This window comes from Onychostoma macrolepis, chromosome 23 (genome assembly GCF_012432095.1).
Source record: "Onychostoma macrolepis isolate SWU-2019 chromosome 23, ASM1243209v1, whole genome shotgun sequence".
Lineage (NCBI taxonomy): Eukaryota > Metazoa > Chordata > Actinopteri > Cypriniformes > Cyprinidae > Onychostoma > Onychostoma macrolepis.
The window spans coordinates 7,513,404-7,531,894 of record NC_081177.1 but is presented as its reverse complement, the minus strand read 5'-3'; the positions used below and the strand labels follow the sequence as shown (position 1 = coordinate 7,531,894).

Sequence of the window (18,491 nt, the reverse complement as noted above, 5' to 3'; positions counted from 1 at the left end):
TATCCTGGGGGTCGAGGTCCTGGACCACTATTATTACCCTGCTAGTGATGGTTAAAATGTGATTATTTTTATAAGTGATGTCTCCGTCGACTTTTCACAGTCTCCTTCAACCTTGTCCTTCAACGAATAAATGGTTAATGGCTAAAAAGAAAAAGAAAAAAGAATCCAACCTATTATTCTGCAAAGAAGTTGTCCTTCCCCCTTGAATATTTCATACATGTCGCCCAAAAGCTAATGTTTTAAGTGTTTTGTGAAAGTTATACCTTCGAGTAGCTTAAAATGAGGATTCCTCACCGCGCTCCCTTCAGCAATAGTCTGCGCGCGCTCTCAGTGGTGGCGGGAAGCGCGAGCGAGTGGCGCGTCGTCCTTATTGTACCTTGAGAAAAGGATGCAAAAACCCCACGAAACCCGTTTTCAGGTCAAAATGGGGTTAGACTTGCTGAAGGCGACCCTCGTTATGATCTTGAACGCGCTCGCTTTGAATCCCCCGGCCACCCACTGCATACAAAATTAACGCGCATGTTTGGAGCTGGTGAGGAAAATGCTGACGCGTTGACGCTACATTTGATCGGTTCGTCAGCGCGTTTGACGCGTAGACCGCTGGGGGATCTTTATTACTCTTTAAGGACTTTTTTATGGACTCGAACGATCGTCGCAAATGTCTTGCTTGTGGAAACGCTTTCTTGGAGAGCGACACGACTTTGGGATTTTCGTATACTATGAGACATTAATCAAAACGACGTGTAGGTTACCACAGTAGCCTGCTGAGGGATTTTTCGTACTCATAACGACTTTTTATGGACGCGAACGATTGTCGCTATAGGATCGTGTTTATGTGGAAATACTTTTCTAGGGAACGCTGTATTTGTGAATATTCTGAGTAGACGTTCATTTAGACGCAGATATGTTTTATGTTTTATACTCAAAACTCCTATCATACTGCACCATTTTTCATTTAAAGAACGTTTGTTTGCATTTTCTCTTATTAAACGAGGAAATAAGACTTGCCTCTATTGCAAACAAACTCGAATGATCATCACAAACATCCCGTTTATGTGACACTTTCTTAGAACCGTTTTGATTGGAATGAAAGGTATTCATTTCAACGACGTGCTTCACGTGTTACAGAATATTCCTGGCTCTTAGCGACTTTTTATGGACGCGAACGATCATCGCAAACGTGGAATTTGGGAATGTTCTAAATAGACTGCAGCTTACTTATTATTATTTATACGCAAAGCTCAGAACATTCAGTTCTATTTTATCTCATTAAAGAAGAGAATATAGTGTGATACAGAATATAGTGTGATCATGTGATACTGAATTTGGGAATAATATTGCGAAATTGTAGCCTATGCATAATTCTAAAGCTGCAGTTTTATTTCCAAATCATTTTTACATTTGCAAGTTGCATCTTAATAAACCAGGACAATCGTGTATGAGGAAACTGATATCCGCATTTGGATAAACTGAACGAGACTTCAGCAAGAGTTTGGCGCAACTACATCCACTGGTGATGCCGGAGGTCACTTCCACCAGAAGTGATAGGCTAACATCCAAAGGCATTATGTTTTTATGCAACACCACAGCCATCAAAGACTGGAGCTATTTTCTCTCTCAAATCTTGCCTCTTGTGAATAAATCAGCGGGATTTGTTCATCAGAGTATGGACCGGGTGGAGGCGGTGACGAGCACCATGGTGACGGCTCTGGAGCCCGACCTGAGTGGCATGAGCGCCAGTCACCCGCCGCTCAACTCCAATCACACGTCCGGAATGGAGCACGTCTTTCAGTACTCGTACTCCGAGAGTGACCTGCAGTACACAGACTACAGGACGCCGCCGAGGGACTCGATACCGCTGCCCAAGGCGGTGCTGTATCTGGTCATGGCCGCGCTGGTGGTGGTGGCCGTGGCTTACGCGATCGTGGGGCACCTGGTGAAGGATCTCGTGCATGAGTTTGTGGGTAAGTGCATTCTGGAAATGTAGTGTGCTTGATCGATCAATCAACCAACTCTCTTACTAACACATGCATTTGAGTGTTTTGGCTATAGTTGAAAGAATGTAACTGCAAATGTATCGATTTTGTATAGCCTATATTTAAAACAGCTGGTTAGGCTGGTTTCCCCAGTCTAAATCAGCAAACGTGCTTAAAACCAGCCATATAGTTTTCTTTTAAGTTTTCATTATAAGTATGTATTTGTGTGTTTTGACTATGCATTTATAACAGTGAGCTGAATAAATGCAACTCTGTCAGCATCAGTTTTGTACAATGCACTGTTGAAGAAAAACAAGACCAACCATACGGTCTGACCTGGTTTATACTGGTTTCCCAGCTGAACAGTGCTTAAAACCCCCCTAAAACCATGAACAGTGCTTAAACCCCCTCTAAAACCAGCCAGCAGATCAACCTGTTCATGCTGGATCATCTAAAGTTGTTTAAAGCTGTTTTTCAGCAGACCATGCATGGTAATTGTATTGTGGAAACGTTTTCTGTAAGATATAGTGTGTGTTTTGGATATGCATTTTTACAGTGAAATAAAATACAGGAATGTGACTGCTTCAGTTTTGTATTGCACTGTTGAACCCCCCCCAAGTTTATGGGCTGAACTGATTTAATATGGTTTCCCAGCCAAAGAGTGCTTAAACAACCTCTGACCATTCTGGACCAAGGTCTTTTTTCTCAGCAAGTCATACACAGCTCATTAATTCATTCATTGTAGCCATCAACCCACATTATAACAGTAGAATGGTCATTTTAATTCTAAATATTTTTCAGTATTTGTGTGTTTTGGGGATATTGTGTGCTTTTTGCTGTGTTTAGGCATTCATATTCATAAGAAGATAAGATGAGTTTGGCTGAAGTGTGTTTTTTGGATATTAACGTTTGATATGTACGCATATGTATGTGAGTGTAATGGACTCATAATATTCTGTTTTTAGGGCCCGTGATGGAGCACACAACTGTTTGCATAAGTTCTGACATGCAACTCTGTTGACATTTACATTGTACATTCACATTCACCTCCACAAGTGTTCAGTATCCGGAAGGGGATGAAAAGAATTACATTTAATTCCTTCAGAGTCCCTCACTTCTGTTTTTCAAAGACCTTGACGTTTACCTGAAGCGATGAAGCAGGCAGGACACACACACACACACACACACACACACACACACACACACACACACACACACACACACACACACACACAAACACAAACACAAACAAACAAACACAAGAGAAGCAGAGAGGGGGCATGGGCACTCAACAATACCTGAGAGATTTCTCCAAAAGCCCTGGTTGCACCAAGTACTCTTCTGTAGATGGTGCTCTGTGCTTTTGTGTCGGTCCTGAGAGGTGTAAATGTGAAGATCATCGGTTTGGTGAGATTCCCACTGTAGTATCTCTACAGGTCAGACAAGGAGAAAGTTTGCTTTTGCTATCGTAGTAAAATACAATTGTGATTTACAAGTCACACACTCTCTTTAGTTTCCATTTTGTCTGATAAGGCAAATAAGGTTAGGGCTTTCTTCAAAATCGACTTTTGTGCCATTATTTTTCTAAGTGACAGGAGTTGCATTTTTTTCTTTGTGGACAATGAAATGCTTTGGGAAAAAAGGAACCAGAGAATACTCAGAAATCACCTGTCAACCACCCAGAACTCCCTAGAAACCTCTTTGCAACCATTCAGAACACCTTAGAATAGTAGCAGTGACTTTTGCTTGCACTGAAATAAGTGAAACTTTTGTACATTTTAATATTGGTCTAGCCAAAAAATAATGGTTTCCAGTTATATTTATGTATATACTTATATACTTATACTTATGATGATCTTCATATTTGCTCTTAAAATTAAAAGAATCTATTTTGTTTAAATAGCATTTTAAATTGACACCAGTGTGATGTTGTGCAGAACGCATATACTAGCTGGCTTATAACTGCAAATATGACTGGTTTTTATTCAGTTTTCCGTTTTATTTATTTATTTTTTTCTTTTTATTGGATGCATATTTTAAAAAGACATTGTATTAAGCATTATAGTCTTTCAAAGTTGTCTTTATTTAGTAAACTAAATTAAGCATTGACTGAAAAATGACTACTTTCATATTATAGCTAATTTATCTTTTGTTTATGGTGAAATTAAGTAAAAAAAAGCCGAACAATTGTTACACTGACCTACATGAAGTGTCTTTTTAAAGAAAATATACTGTTTAGGTGTATGGTGTTTAAAATAATCCTTTTACTTTGTATGAGTGTTTTTGTCTTTAGGAAAGGAAATATATTTTTTTATTAATATTAAATCAAAATGTAAGGTTCGAGCCAAAGATAAGTCTTTATTATTATTATTAACTATTTTTCAATTATAAACTGCAAAACCACTTGAGATCATATTTATACAACCTTTCAAAAAAAAAAAAAAAAAGTCAATGCAACAACATTATAAATTCTTTTTTTTTTTTTTGTTATTATAAAAGTCCTTTTTAACGTCCTGACTCCTGATCATTTTGTCATGCTCATTTCTCTCCTAATTGGCATACATTCGTGGAAGGTTTTTATCAGCCACATTTGTTTACTCACACCCTTCAGACTAACGCTCCTGCTGCTGTATCTGCTCATCTATTCCAGGATGCTTTCTAAATCAAAGGCGAATGCGTTTAGTACAGCCTTTGGCTGCATATATAGGCTGGTGGTTTCAGTTAGTGTTCAGTTTGATGGAGCGTTCAGACTAGATGGCGGTACATTACAGTTGTATGAATCATTAATCAAGTATCACTTTAATTCGCAAAAGGTGAACTGCAAAGTGTTTAATTAATGCAGTCAGACAGCAGCCGGGGGCTCATATATAATATGTAGTGTGTATTGCATTACAGAAAGATGCTGTTGTTGCTTCTTAATTGGAATATCAATTTTGTTTTCATGAGATTTAGTGAGATTCACCCGGCTTGTTTCATAAAGGAGGGCTGCATATCATTTAAGTTTTATTGAATTTTTGAAATCAGACCTTGTAATCAAGACCTGGTCTATTTTTAACTTAGTTTATGTCCTTGAATAATAATGTGTGTAATGTTTGAATAATGAGTCTATGAAAGTGTGCATGGCTCACAAAAGTTTTGGTACATTACTGTCATTGGTAATCAGATGTATGTGCTTGAGTGCATTGCATATGAATATGAATGTTCATCTCAAACTTGTATGATTTCTGCATCTCTGTCAGTACAGATTACTATTGGTTCAACCTCTCCCTTCTGCTGCCAAAGGCTGTTTACTGCCATTTCTGCTTTGTGCTTCCTGTCATGTTTTTATTACTATTTTTTTTTTTTTTTTTTCTATTAAAGTTCTTTGTTACCTGAAGAAATGTTTGCCATCCAAACAATTAAAAAGACCCTAAAAATACTGAATAATAAAATAAATTCTGAATAATAATAACAATAATGACAAAACACCTGCGGATTAAAATCTGTATTTTCTTTTTTGTCAAAAACTGAGGCTGAATAAGCCTCAAATGAAAAGCTATACAAAGCTTGTGCATGTGCACGACTCCAAGGTTCTTCATTGTCCAAAACAGCATTCTACGCAGGCTCTTACATCGTCTTCTGCTTCTGCTGCAATGATGTCAAAATGTGGAGAGGATAAGGACACATTAGTTTGAGAAGCACTATTTTAGCATCCTCAAGCAGACTTTCTCCAAATGTGAGCACGTGGTGGTTTTAAGTTTTGCCATTTAGTGTTAAGGAGAAGAAAAACAGGCCTTTGGCTTGTTGTGCCCTGCAAGTTATATATACAAGTTTATATACACACTTCTGATCAAAAGTTTGGAATAATTGGAACACTTAAAATGTTTTTGTATATTTTTGAAAGAGGTCTCTTATGCTCACCAAGGCTGTATTTATTTGATCAAAAATACAGTAAAACATAGTAGTATTGTGAAATATTAATACAATTTAAAATAACCATTTTCAATTTTAAATAATATATATTTTATCATTTATTCCTGTGGTGCAAAGCTGAATTTTCAGCATCATTACTCAAGTCTTCAATGTCACATGATCCTTCAGAAATCATTCTAATCTGCTGATTTGCTACTCAAGAAACATTTCTTAATATTATCAATGTTGTTTCACTGCTCCATAATTTATGGAACTTCTTTCAAAAACATCTTCATTAATCTAAATGTTTGACCGGTAGTGTGGTCTCTATGGATGCTGGAGAACAGGCGTTTAACATCAGAGCTGTTACTGTATGTCCTTCAGCATGACTAGAATGCTTTTCTGGCCAGTCAGCATGCAGAATAATACCTATCTGTTTTTATATTGTCCTAGCTTGCCTGTCACAAAGCGAATGTCCCTTCTGGATCCATTTGAGTCTCAATGTGCCTGATAATCATCTGTAATCTGTGTCTCTCATCAGAGTGGCTGTTTGGGCCCCGTTCAGACAACCGCAGGAGCAAGAGTGAGGTGAACTGCATCAGCAGCAGCATGAATGAAATGAGCCAACTCTCACATCCAGTGGACACTCGCTGCATCGTGTACAATCACTCCGACTGCCCGAGCGCAGTTAAGCCGGAAGAACTGGTGGTTACGATCGATGAGACCTTGCAGCTACCTCGTGAAGCTTACAGTGGGACCTAACTGAGACCAAACTATCACCGGTTGATCCAGCCCTTTATTATGAGGAGAAAAGCACATTTGCTTTAGCTTGATCAGCATCTGTGATGTTGAAAGTCGGCGTGATGAAGTCACGTGGCGGAAGACTTATCCTGGGATGAGGAAAACTGAAGAATCTGGGAGACTTTAGAAGGAATAGAATCACTTTAAAGTACATTAAATGTTTAGTATTGAGTGCTGTGAGACACTTTATATTTTCAAATCGAATAGAGAAAGAGAAAAGACACTTCTATATCATTCATATCAGTCTTGTCATAATATTTTAGTTTATTTTTCTTGTTTTGTGGAGACATGCACTGTGAATCTAGAATAGTGTTCTGCTGTTATCCATTTCCTACTCTACCTACAACTCGCTATGGTTTGATTTTCCCACTTTTTGCAGATATTTATGGCTGAGTACTTATGGTATTTGCAAATACTCGCATTTTATTCAATTTCAGGTTTTCTGCAATCGACTATGCTGCTTAAAAACAGAAATGCATAGAGATCTTCTAACTACAGGTTGCTTGAAATTTCAAGTAATGAAGATGATTTAGATAAACAGCCCTTGATGAAAAAATGGTCAATAGTTAATCCACAATGGCTTTTTCATCTAAGGCCGTGTTACCAAAAATGTGTTTTATAACACTACACAAACACTTCTCACTGAAAATATATATTTAAATGGTAGAAAACTGCAGTTAAATAGACTTTTGATAATACATGTGAGTTATATGTTGACAAAATGGTCTAAAAAAATTCATATCTCTGTTTACTTCACAACTAAAAGGGCTATAATTTCAGGTTTTCATCGCAGATGGTCCTCATAAGGAAGCTTCAGATCTGAACATCACATTTTTTCAACACAGATATTAAAGTCAGCGTGTATTAAAAAGGCATAATTGGCAGAATTATCACTTATCAAATGTTTCAAACTGGCAAACTTTGCCAACTTCTGCTGTCCTCTCTTTCGTACATTTTTAACAATGAAAAAAGGGGGAAAAAAAGGTCTAGGCAATTAACCTGGTCACTCCTGCCATATCAACAACTTGTTTTGATCTTTGTTGCCAAAGTGTAATTGTTATGTCAGATGTCACAAAAATGCAAAAAATACTAAAATCGTTTTGTTGTAGGCCTAATTCACATGTCCAGTCATGCCATGTAACAATAATCAAAATATGTTACAAAAGTTGTAGAAAAACACGTTCATGTCATCTCCTGCATTTTACACGAATGCCACAAAAGTCACCTTAATAAATGTGTGACATTATGTCTAATTTATCTAAAACAACTTGCTTGGTATTCATTTTTACATATTTGTTTCTGCTACGAAAACAAAGCCTGGAACATTTTTAAGAACTTAAAAGAAAAGTTATCAGTGGGTACTTTTTCAGTGATATTAATGCAAGCAGAAAAACAAGTTAATCTTCAGCGCAGAAAAGTGAAGTGCAAAGGTTTCCAATGTTGAGAATTTTAAAACATTTATAATTCAGTTTTATACATCTATTATAATTATCATACTAAATAACTTATCTTCCCACCGTTTTATTTGTATTCTTGAGTGTATGCGCAATGACGTCAAAAAGTAGGCGGGCGCGTCGAGAAGTCATCGCCACAACATTCAACGCTTCCTCGCTCTCTGCTTTTACTCGCCTGCGGTTTTCGTTTGAGTGGGTTTGCGCTTATATTTCCACGGCCGTTCATTTTTTCATCAATAATCAGAGTGCTCGTAAGTACAGATATCTATATCTATGCAGTGTTTAACGTTAAGATGCGGGTTCTGTTGTAGCTGCGTTTGTGAGGTAAACTCTCGGGGAGAAAGTCCAACTTTGTTGTGTTTTTATGATAACGTTAGCCTACTTGTCTTTACCGTGTTTGTCTTCTTCTACCTTCTATGTAACGTTACACTCTATTAAAATGATAAAAGATGTTAAACCTCTGAGGCAGAATTTCAAAATCAAGGCTTTAAAAGAAAGATTCTGAGAGAAATACTAGTGATAAATAAAATTGTAATATTTTTAATTTTTTTTATAACTTATTAAATAATATATATATATATATACACTTCCATACAGAAATTGAAAGCATGAATCAAATAACCTAACCTGATTGACTTAACTCATTTCATTCATTTTTCTATGCAAGATCTCAATAAAACGTTATGGTCTACCTTTGGTATAATTTTACATATGCATGCCTTGCAGAATGTGCAAAATGTTAATAATTGAAACAAAATAAGAGGGATCATGAAAATTCAGTTGCATGTTATTTTTTTATTTAGTACTGTCCTGAATAAGCTATTTTACATAACAGATGTTTACACATACAAATAATAACTGAATTTATAAAAATGACCCCATTCAAAAGTTTACATACCCTTGAATCTTAATACTATGTGTCATTTCCTGGATGATCCACAACTGTTTTTATATTTTGTGATAGTTGTTCATGAGTCCCTTGCTGGTCCTGAGCAGTTAAACTGCCTGCTGTTCTTCAGAAAAATCCCCCAGCTCCTGCACGTTCTTTAGTTTTCCTGCATCTTCTGCATATTTGAACCCTTTCCAAAAGCGACTGTATGATTTTGACATCCATATTTTCACACTGAGGACAACTGAGGGACTCATACACAACTATAACAAAAGGTGAAAACATTTACTGTTTGCACTGTATAAAGAGGTACATGATATACACTGCAGATTATGCAGCATTAGTTTGTAAGGGTTAGGCCATGAATCTGTGTGTATTTAAACACATATTGCAATGAGCAGAAAGTTAAGTTGGTATGTTATTTAACGTGTTTGTGTGTGAACTTGCACTCCTCGGTTTGAGTCTGATCTGCTGCGGTTTGTTGTGACATTAAGAACTGTCAATTATCTCCACTCATTTATTAAAATTAATGAAGTGTGTTTTAGCACAATAATGAAATGTTACCACAATTCCATAAGCCTTAAATGGGATCAAGTATGAAGGCAAGTGGAGAAGCAATTGTAATTAGCCCATATTAACATTAAGATAGTTGTGTTTCTGGCCCAACAGCCATCCTGCTTGTACTTGATTAATTCAGCTTTATTCAGTTAGGAAGCAGTTGTCAGATGGAGCTGAAGGAGACTTGAATGAAGTTTTTCTCTAAAACCTGCTAATAAAACAATAATAAACTAAACATCTGTAGGAAAGTAGGCCGTCGCCACTTCATACGCATCAGGTGCTACAGAAGTATGTAATAAAAATTCATAACTGACAACAACTTGCGTTTGCAAGGTCAAGAGTGTAATATAATGTCTTGTGTGAATTGATTTATCAGATCTGAGTTCCTCGATGGGACCTGTATGATAATTAGCAGTATTTTCTCTCTGACATGTTTCATATTCAATGTCCTAGTTCTGCAGGCAGCGTTTGAAAGTTCAGGACTATTAGTCAGAAACTCACTGATTCTTCAGATGTGAGACACAACACGTCCCGCAAATTTATGGGTAACTCTTTACATAAGGTCGCATTAGTTAATGCATTGGTTAACATTAACTAACAATGAGCAATACATTTGTTACAGTATTTATTAATCTTTGTTAATGTTAATTAATACAAATGCAACCGTTTCGTATTAGTTCATGTTATCTCAGGTCCATATTATCAACAGATACAATTTTGATTGTAGTAAATGTTGAAATTAACTTTATATATATATATATATATTTTTTTTAAATTGATTCTTTATATCTATCTATCTATCTATCTATATTTCATTCATTCATATATATGCATTTGTGAATGAATGAATAATATTTTGAATTTCATTTCATTTATATAATTTCCATTTTCATTTTAAAATTTTAGTTATATTTAGTAAAGTTTTAATTGCATTGTTTTTGCCATTTTTATGTATGTGCATGTGTTTTAGTATGAAGTTTTATATTTATATATATATTTTTTTATTATGTTTTACTATATAACTAAAACTATTTTAGTATATATATATATTCTGTTCAAAAGCTTGGGGTCGGGTTGGATCTTTTAAGATGCGTCTTATGCTCCCTAACGGCTGTATTTATTTGATAATAAAAGTAAATACTTTAGTAAAATCAGTAATATTGTGTAAAATAGCCATTTTCTATTTTAATATATTGTAAAATGTAATTTATTCCTGTGATGCAATGCTGAATTTTCAACATCATTACTCCAGTCTTCAGTGTCACATGATTATTATTAATGTTGAAAACAGTTGTGCTGATTAATATATTTGCAGTTTTGTCTACATTTATTTACTTTTTATGTATGTATGTATGTATATTAATTGATTTGTTTGTTTTATATATATTTTTTTAATTTTAAATGCATTTTTGAATTATATATTTTTGTGTAACCTGCCTCTAGTATCAGTAAACATGGCGTCAGTGCTGTCACAGCTGATGGGTCCGTGGATGGATGTTCAGGGTTTCCTGATATTTCTGTGTGTGCTGCTGCTGGTGAAACACCTGCGTGATGTTCTTATTAACAACATGCCGCCAGGACCCTTCCCTCTGCCTTTGGTTGGAAACTTTATAAATATAGGCTTTAGTGATCCACTTGGCGCTTTTCAGAGGGTAAGTCGCATATCAAATACAAATGTGTGTTTATATTTGTGTGTATTGTATCATATCAAATACAAATGTTAAATGATTCTGTGTGAATGTATAACAGATGTACAGATCATGTTGCTTAGATTGCTGAGAGGTATGGAGATGTGAGCACTCTGTATCTGGGAAACAAACCTTGCATACTGCTTACTGGATACGAGAGCTTCAAAGAGGCGTTTGTGGAGCAGGCGGACATCTTCACAGACCGGCCGTACTTCCCTTTAGTTGACAAGCTCAGTAAAGGAAAAGGTACAGCTGCATAAAATTGCTATATTACAGCATTCAGATTCAATACTGGCATCGTAAACATTACATGTCATTTTCATTCTAAAATTGACCTTTGCCCACTTCATTCTGTCTGTGTAGGTCTGATTATGTCCAGCGGACACATGTGGCGTCAGCAGAGGCGTTTTGCTCTGGCGACTCTCAAATACTTTGGTGTGGGGAAGAAAACTCTAGAAAACTTCATTCTGCAGGAGTGTCGCTTTCTCTGTGACTCTATACAGACTGAACGAGGTCAGTGAGCAACATTTTAGGGCTAAACACCATTTCTTCTCCTTCACAAACAAGATTGTTGTTATTCTTTTACCAAAACTCCAGAAATTCTAAATGAAAAGTTTTAAGACCAGGGAATGACATTTTAGTTCAGTGTCACAATCATGTCTTGAAGGGCCGTATGTAAATACTGTCCTCTACAGGCCACCATTTGCAAGTGCAAGTGTCCTTCGAAGGTCAAATATCTGGGAAACCAACCACACTAGAGCTCATCTTTCTGAATTTTTCTCTTTTCATTTAAATAAATAAAACAGTGAGATCCAAAAGTCTGAGACCACATTGAAAATCTGGGATTTTTTTGTACCTGTAAATAAACAGAATGTTTAAGGATTTGAATGTTTTAATAATTATAGCTAATAATCATCATCATGAAAACAAATAAAATGGAATGATGATAAATAACGTTAACAATATAACAGACAATAATTTAATATTAATTATTAAAATAAAAATAAAATACCATAAATACATGATTAAGTAATAAAATAATAATAATAAATAAAATAAGTAAAAACAAAATGTAATGATCGTAAATGATTAAAGATAATTTAATAATAGTAAATAAAAACAAAATAAAATGTTAAATAAATGAATAAATTAATTAATTGCGAGCAAATGTGTGGTAGCATGTAAATGGAAGCATTTTGATTGTGTAACATTGTTCTTTTCTTTCTTTATTGTGTTTCTAGGTTTGCCCTTCAACCCTCAGCATTTTGTGATGGATGCTGTAGCTAATATAATCAGTGGGTTGGTGTTTGGTCACAGGTTTGAGTATGATGAACATAATTTTCATCTGATGCAGAAGTATTTAGATGAATTCTTACAGCTTCCCATCTCGAACTGGGGTCGGGTACGAGATCAGCCTGCTATCACAAGACTAATAAAAAGACTAACTCCAACGTTGAGTTAAACTGAAAGGAAATTAATGCTGTAACATAGCACTTGTCATTAAAGCCTATTTCATGCATTGTTTGAACATATGTTTGTCCTTTATTTGTCTCTTTACAGTTATATAATCAGTTTCCCACCCTCATGTCGATGCTGCCAGGAAAACACCAGACGGCATTCGCCAGCATGTCGAAACTTAAGCCCTACCTGCAGGAGGAAATCAGAAAACACAAGGAGGAGAGAGACCCGTCCAACCCCAGAGACTACATTGACTGTTATCTGGAAGAGATTGAAAGGGTATTGGTGTCCCAAGATGCCCTTGTGTATTTATATTCCTTTAAGAGACCTTTATTGGTAGTCGGGACATGCGTTAGCACCTCCTTTGTAAATATTCATGTCTGCCCTACAGAGAAAGATGCTTTTTGCCTCATAATGGTGAAGTTACAACATTTATATGTAGTGGCTTAGTGGAACATAACTACTGAACCTTTAGTACTTGTCACTAGAGGTCGACCGATAGTGGATTTTACCGATACCGATAGCTAGGTTGGACCACACTGGCCGATACTGATTAATCAGCCGATAGTTTTCAAAATGGATACTGAAAGAGAGCTAGTGCTTTACTATTAAAAAAAAGCAGCAACAGTACTGAACCACACTTTGTAAATGAATAAAAATATGAATATTATTTACTATACTGATCATTAAAGTTATTTCATAGTTTGCTAATGTTAAAAGAAGAAACTTTTAAAATTTAAAAAATGTAGCCTATTAGTAGCTAATAGTGAATGTTGAAATGAAAACACTCTAACAAGGAACAATACTTCTACAGTTTTCATTAATGCTACGAATGGACTCTTATTGTTAAGTATTACCATTTAATTTCAACAATCATGCTTAAAGATGGCCATCTTTAAATATCTACACAAGGCCATAGCATTAAAATTACATACGTATGGATATTGTATGTGTACTCACACACTTTATTTGCTTCTATTTTTTAACACTTGATAATTATCTAATCAAAAAAAAAAAAAAGTTAGTCACACACCGGGCAAAAGCGCAGCGCTGAGTCTAGGAGAACTCAGAGGTATCACACACACACACACACCAGACGCTTTGCGTTCAAATCAAGTGGCGGTCTAAAACAATTTATTTAATCACCAAACGGACATAAGTTTGCTTCAAGAATGAACAATGTGGCATAAATGAGTTTGAAGTTCGGCGTTTAAAAAAAAACAGAGCAAGCAGAAAGAGAACGCGCGATCTGTATTACAGCTCTCTATATGAAGCATACAGACTTTATTAGAGCCACAGAAAGACAAACGTTTTGCTGAAAAATGCACAATACATAATTTATAGCCTAGGGTGAAGTCATTATACATTCACAACGATTTGGGACAAATATAATGTAATTTAATAGAAAACTATGTGAATGGCGCTCTGTTCCGCGGCAGGCTTTTCTGTCGGCTGTATTTAAATGCGCGTCTGGAGTTTCCCGCTCTGTGCAGCGCGCAGTGTCATGTGTCAAAATAAACAACACGTGCTGTCAGTGATTTCCGCCTCTAGAGGCCGCTCTCGTACTGTATAATGCCAGCGGACCCTTCTCAGCCACTCCAGCAATGGTTGCAAATCGGAAAACTATCGGCATGGATTTTTGCCGATACCGATAGTTGTGGCAATCAACTATCGGTGCCGATTAATCGGCAAAACCGATGAATCGGTCGACCTCTACTTGTTACTAGTTCCAAATTCTGCTTCTTTCCTTTTTCCAGGGAAAAACTCCTCTTTGGGTGCTGCAGTGGCATCGGTTTCTTAAGAATATGAACCTTTTAAATATATTTTGTTTTAATTGTTTCAAACTTCAAATGCAAAATACATTATAAAATATTCTTCAAGAGAAAAAAATCTCCAAACTTAGAATACATTTGAATTCCATTTACAATGTTTTTAAGTGTATTTTTGATAAAATAAATATATTTAGATATAAAGATGTAAATACATATGCATAATAAATATATAACTTAATATTTATTATATATTATAAAAGGAATATATAAGGAATTTATAGGAATGGTTATAAAAGGAATTTTAGTATATTTTGAAATAGATTAAAATATATCTGAAATTATTTTATACACTTAAAATAAATAAAATACATGTTTTATATATATATATATATATATATATATATATATATATATATATATATATATATAATATAATATATATATATATATATATATATATATATATATATAATATATATGTTTAAGTCAGGGCTCTGGCTGGGCCATTCAAGAACAGTCACGGAGTTGTTGTGAAGCCACTCCTTCGTTATTTTAGCTGTGTGCTTAGGGTCATTGTCTTGTTGGAAGGTAAACCTTCGGCCCAGTCTGAGGTCCTGAGCACTCTGGAGAAGGTTTTCGTCCAGGATATCCCTGTACTTGGCCGCATCCATCTTTCCCTCGATTGAAATCAGTCGTCCTGTCCCTGCAGCTGAAAAACACCCCCACAGCATGATGCTGCCACCACCCCCATGCTTCACTGTTGGGACTGTATTGGACAGGTGATGAGCAGTGCCTGGTTTTCTCCACACATACCGCTTAGAATTAAGGCCAAAAAGTTCTATCTTGGTCTCATCAGACCAGAGAATCTTATTTCAATCTTGGCAAACTCCATGCAGGCTTTCATGTGTCTTGCACTGTGGAGAGGCTTCTGTCGGGCCACTCTGCCATAAAGCCCCGACTGGTGGAAGGCTGCAGTGATGGTTGACTTTCTACAACTTTCTCCCATCTCCTGACTGCATCTCTGGAGCTCAGCCACAGTGATCTTTGGGTTCTTCTTTACCTCTCTCACCAAGGCTCTTCTCCCGATAGCTCAGTTTGGCTGGACGGCCAGCTCTAGGAAGGGTTCTGGTCGTCTCAAACGTCTTCCATTTAAGGATTATGGAGGCCACTGTGCTCTTAGGAACCTTAAGTGCAGCAGAAATTTTTTTGTAACCATGGCCAGATCTGTGCCTTGCCACAATTCTGTCTCTGAGCTCTTCAGGCAGTTCCTTTGACCTCATGATTCTCATTTGCTCTGACATGCACTGTGAGCTGTAAGGTCTTATATAGACAGGTGTGTGGCTTTCCTAATCAAGTCCAATCAGTATAATCAAACACAGCTGGACTCAAATGAAGGTGTAGAACCATCTCAAGGATGATCAGAAGAAATGGACAGCACTTAAATTATGTTAAATATAGTTAAATATATGAGTGTCACAGCAAAGGGTCTGAATACTTAGGACCATGTGATATTTCAGTTGTTCTTTTTTAATAAATCTGCAAAAATGTCAACAATTCTGTGTTTTTCTGTCAATATGGGGTGCTGTGTGTACATTGAGGAAAAAAAATTAACTTAAATGATTTTAGCAAATGGCTGCAATATAACAAAGAGTGAAAAATTTAAGGGGGTCTGAATACTTTCCGTACCCACTGTAATTAATGGACCAAAAATGTATATAAATACATGTGTAATATATAGTAAATAAACCGATAAATACAAGATAATATTTTATGTAACTATTAATATATTTATGTAAATATTTTAAAATATATATTTTATAAAAGTATAATCAAAATAATGTAAATAAATAATAATTTAAAATAAGTAAATTAATAAGGCAGATATAGAGCAGATAATTTGGTAATAGTAATAAAATGAAAAATATTTTTATATGTTGAAACACATAAACTATATATCTGAAAATGTATTTTTGCCGTATGTGAAATATTTTTTGTTTCTTTTTGTATTTCATCCTTCCCAGTGTAAGGACAGTGAGGCAGAGTTCACTGAGGACAACCTGATGTACTGTGTGGTGGATCTGTTTGGAGCAGGAACAGAAACCACCTCTAACACACTCAGATGGGCCTTACTCTTCATGATCAAGTACCCAGAAGTACAAGGTGGGATAGCAATCATTCAGAAATGTCACTTCCTGTTGCTTGCCCTCAAAAACTACCATCAGCATGCTCTTTGCTGACTATTTTCTGTCAGAGAAAGTCCAGTCTGAGATCGATCAGGTGATTGGACAGTCACGCCAACCACTGATGGATGACCGGACAAATCTGCCATACACCTACGCGGTGATCCACGAAATCCAGAGGTTCGCCAACATTATTACCTTCACGCCTCCCAGAATGGCCAACAAGGACACGACAGTGGGAGGACGTCTCATCCCGAAGGTCATTTTGTTTTTGCGTTATGTACCATATACAGCATTTATGTGAATGAATCAATCTGCAACTTCTGTTTGTTTATCACAGGGTGTGGTAGTGATGCCATTGCTGAAGTCAGTCCTACAGGATAAGAATGAGTACAGCACTCCGTATGAATTTAATCCTGCTCACTTTCTGGATGAAAATGGCAAATTTTTGAAGAAAGATAGTTTCATCCCATTTTCAATAGGTAGGTCGTGTCCATACAGCTGTAGTACTGTAAGTTTACTCTGAGTTTACTGATCCGGAACCTGATTTCTAGGTAAGAGGATGTGTCCAGGTGAGCAACTCGCTCGAATGGAGCTCTTCCTCTTCTTCACGTCTCTGATGCAGCGTTTCACCTTCCTGCCTCTTGAGGGACAAATGTTGAGTCTGAAAGGAACTATCAGCGTCTCGTCTGGTCCTGAACCCTTCCAGATATGTGCTGTGCCTCGATAGTGTAGATTTTAATCACTCAGAAATCAGCTCTGCTTCAGAATCATGTTTAAGCACCAGTGTTCATTATATGGGTTCTTTTCCCACTGGAATCCACAGCTACGGCTCACAAACATTAATTACTGAAGGGATGTAATGCGTTTTTGAAAGGAATTTGATCTGATTTTCTTCTTAGGACTACTTTTCTGCTCGTATACTGTCTGGTCATCAAATACAGGGAAAACAAATTTAGTAAGATAAATACAGTAATATTGTGTAATCTTATTACAGTTCAAATAACTGTTTTCTATCTCAATATATTTTGAAGTGTAATAGGAATAACCTGTGATCAAAGCTGAATTTTCAGCATCATTACTCCAGTCTTCAGTGTCACATGATCCTTCAGAAATCATTCTAATATGCTGATGTGCTGCTCAAGAAACAATCCTCATTATTATCAGTGTTGAAAACGATTGTGCTGCTAATTGTTTTTGTGGAAACCGTGATGTGTTTCTTTTAGGATTCTTTTATGAAAGTTCAAAAGAACAGCATCTGGTTGAAATAGAAACCTTTTTTAATATTATAAATGCCTTTACAGTCACTTTTGATCATTTTAATGCATCCTTTCCAAATAAAGTTATTAATTTTTTTCCAAAAAGTTTCTTTCCTTACAGTATTTTTGCAGGAAATTTGGCAGATGTCATTTAGAAACACTCCGTTCCAAACCCGTAAGATCTTCGTTCATCTTCAGAACACAAATTAAGAGATAAATCCGAGAGGTCTCAGACCCTGCATAGACAGCAATACAACTGAAATGTTCAAGGCCCAGAAATGTAGTATGAACATTGTTAAAATAGTCCGTGTGACATCAGTGGTTCAACTGCAATTTTATGAAGCTATGAGGATATTTTTTTGTGCACAAAGAAAACAAAAATAACAACTTTGTTTAACAATTTCTTCTCTTTTGTGTCAGTTTTCGACGCTCGTTCACAAGACTACCACTACGCATGTGCAGCGCCTTGTTTACAGGCAGAGGAAGACACACTGTACAGAAAATTGTCTTCGTAAACATGTCTGAAGATTTGGACAGAGATTTTCGACAGATCATTTTCATTTTT

At 36.1% G+C, this 18,491-nt stretch overlaps 2 protein-coding genes across 3 annotated transcripts; both read left to right on the top strand.

Moving 5' to 3' along the window:
- The first annotated feature begins 291 nt into the window (after positions 1-291).
- LOC131531643 (uncharacterized) lies at positions 292-7,905 on the top strand. The gene is made up of 2 exons (XM_058762565.1): positions 292-1,964; positions 6,409-7,905. The coding sequence occupies exons 1-2, from the start codon at positions 1,517-1,519 to the stop codon at positions 6,627-6,629; spliced, it is 669 nt and encodes a 222-aa protein (XP_058618548.1). The 5' UTR covers positions 292-1,516; the 3' UTR covers positions 6,630-7,905.
- Positions 7,906-8,242: 337 nt separating this feature from the next.
- LOC131531640 (cytochrome P450 2J4) lies at positions 8,243-17,997 on the top strand. Of its 2 annotated transcripts, XM_058762558.1 has the most exons (11): positions 8,253-8,373; positions 9,087-9,286; positions 11,013-11,221; positions 11,341-11,503; positions 11,621-11,770; positions 12,499-12,659; positions 12,818-12,994; positions 16,509-16,647; positions 16,739-16,926; positions 17,008-17,149; positions 17,222-17,997. In XM_058762558.1, exons 3-11 carry the CDS (start codon positions 11,024-11,026, stop codon positions 17,395-17,397), a joined length of 1,494 nt encoding a protein of 497 aa, XP_058618541.1. In that variant the 5' UTR covers positions 8,253-8,373; positions 9,087-9,286; positions 11,013-11,023; the 3' UTR covers positions 17,398-17,997. The 2 variants fall into 2 exon arrangements, with proteins under 2 accessions (XP_058618542.1, XP_058618541.1); XM_058762559.1 differs by lacking the exon at positions 9,087-9,286 and having other exon boundaries at positions 8,243-8,373; positions 17,222-17,996.
- Positions 17,998-18,491: the final 494 nt, after the last annotated feature.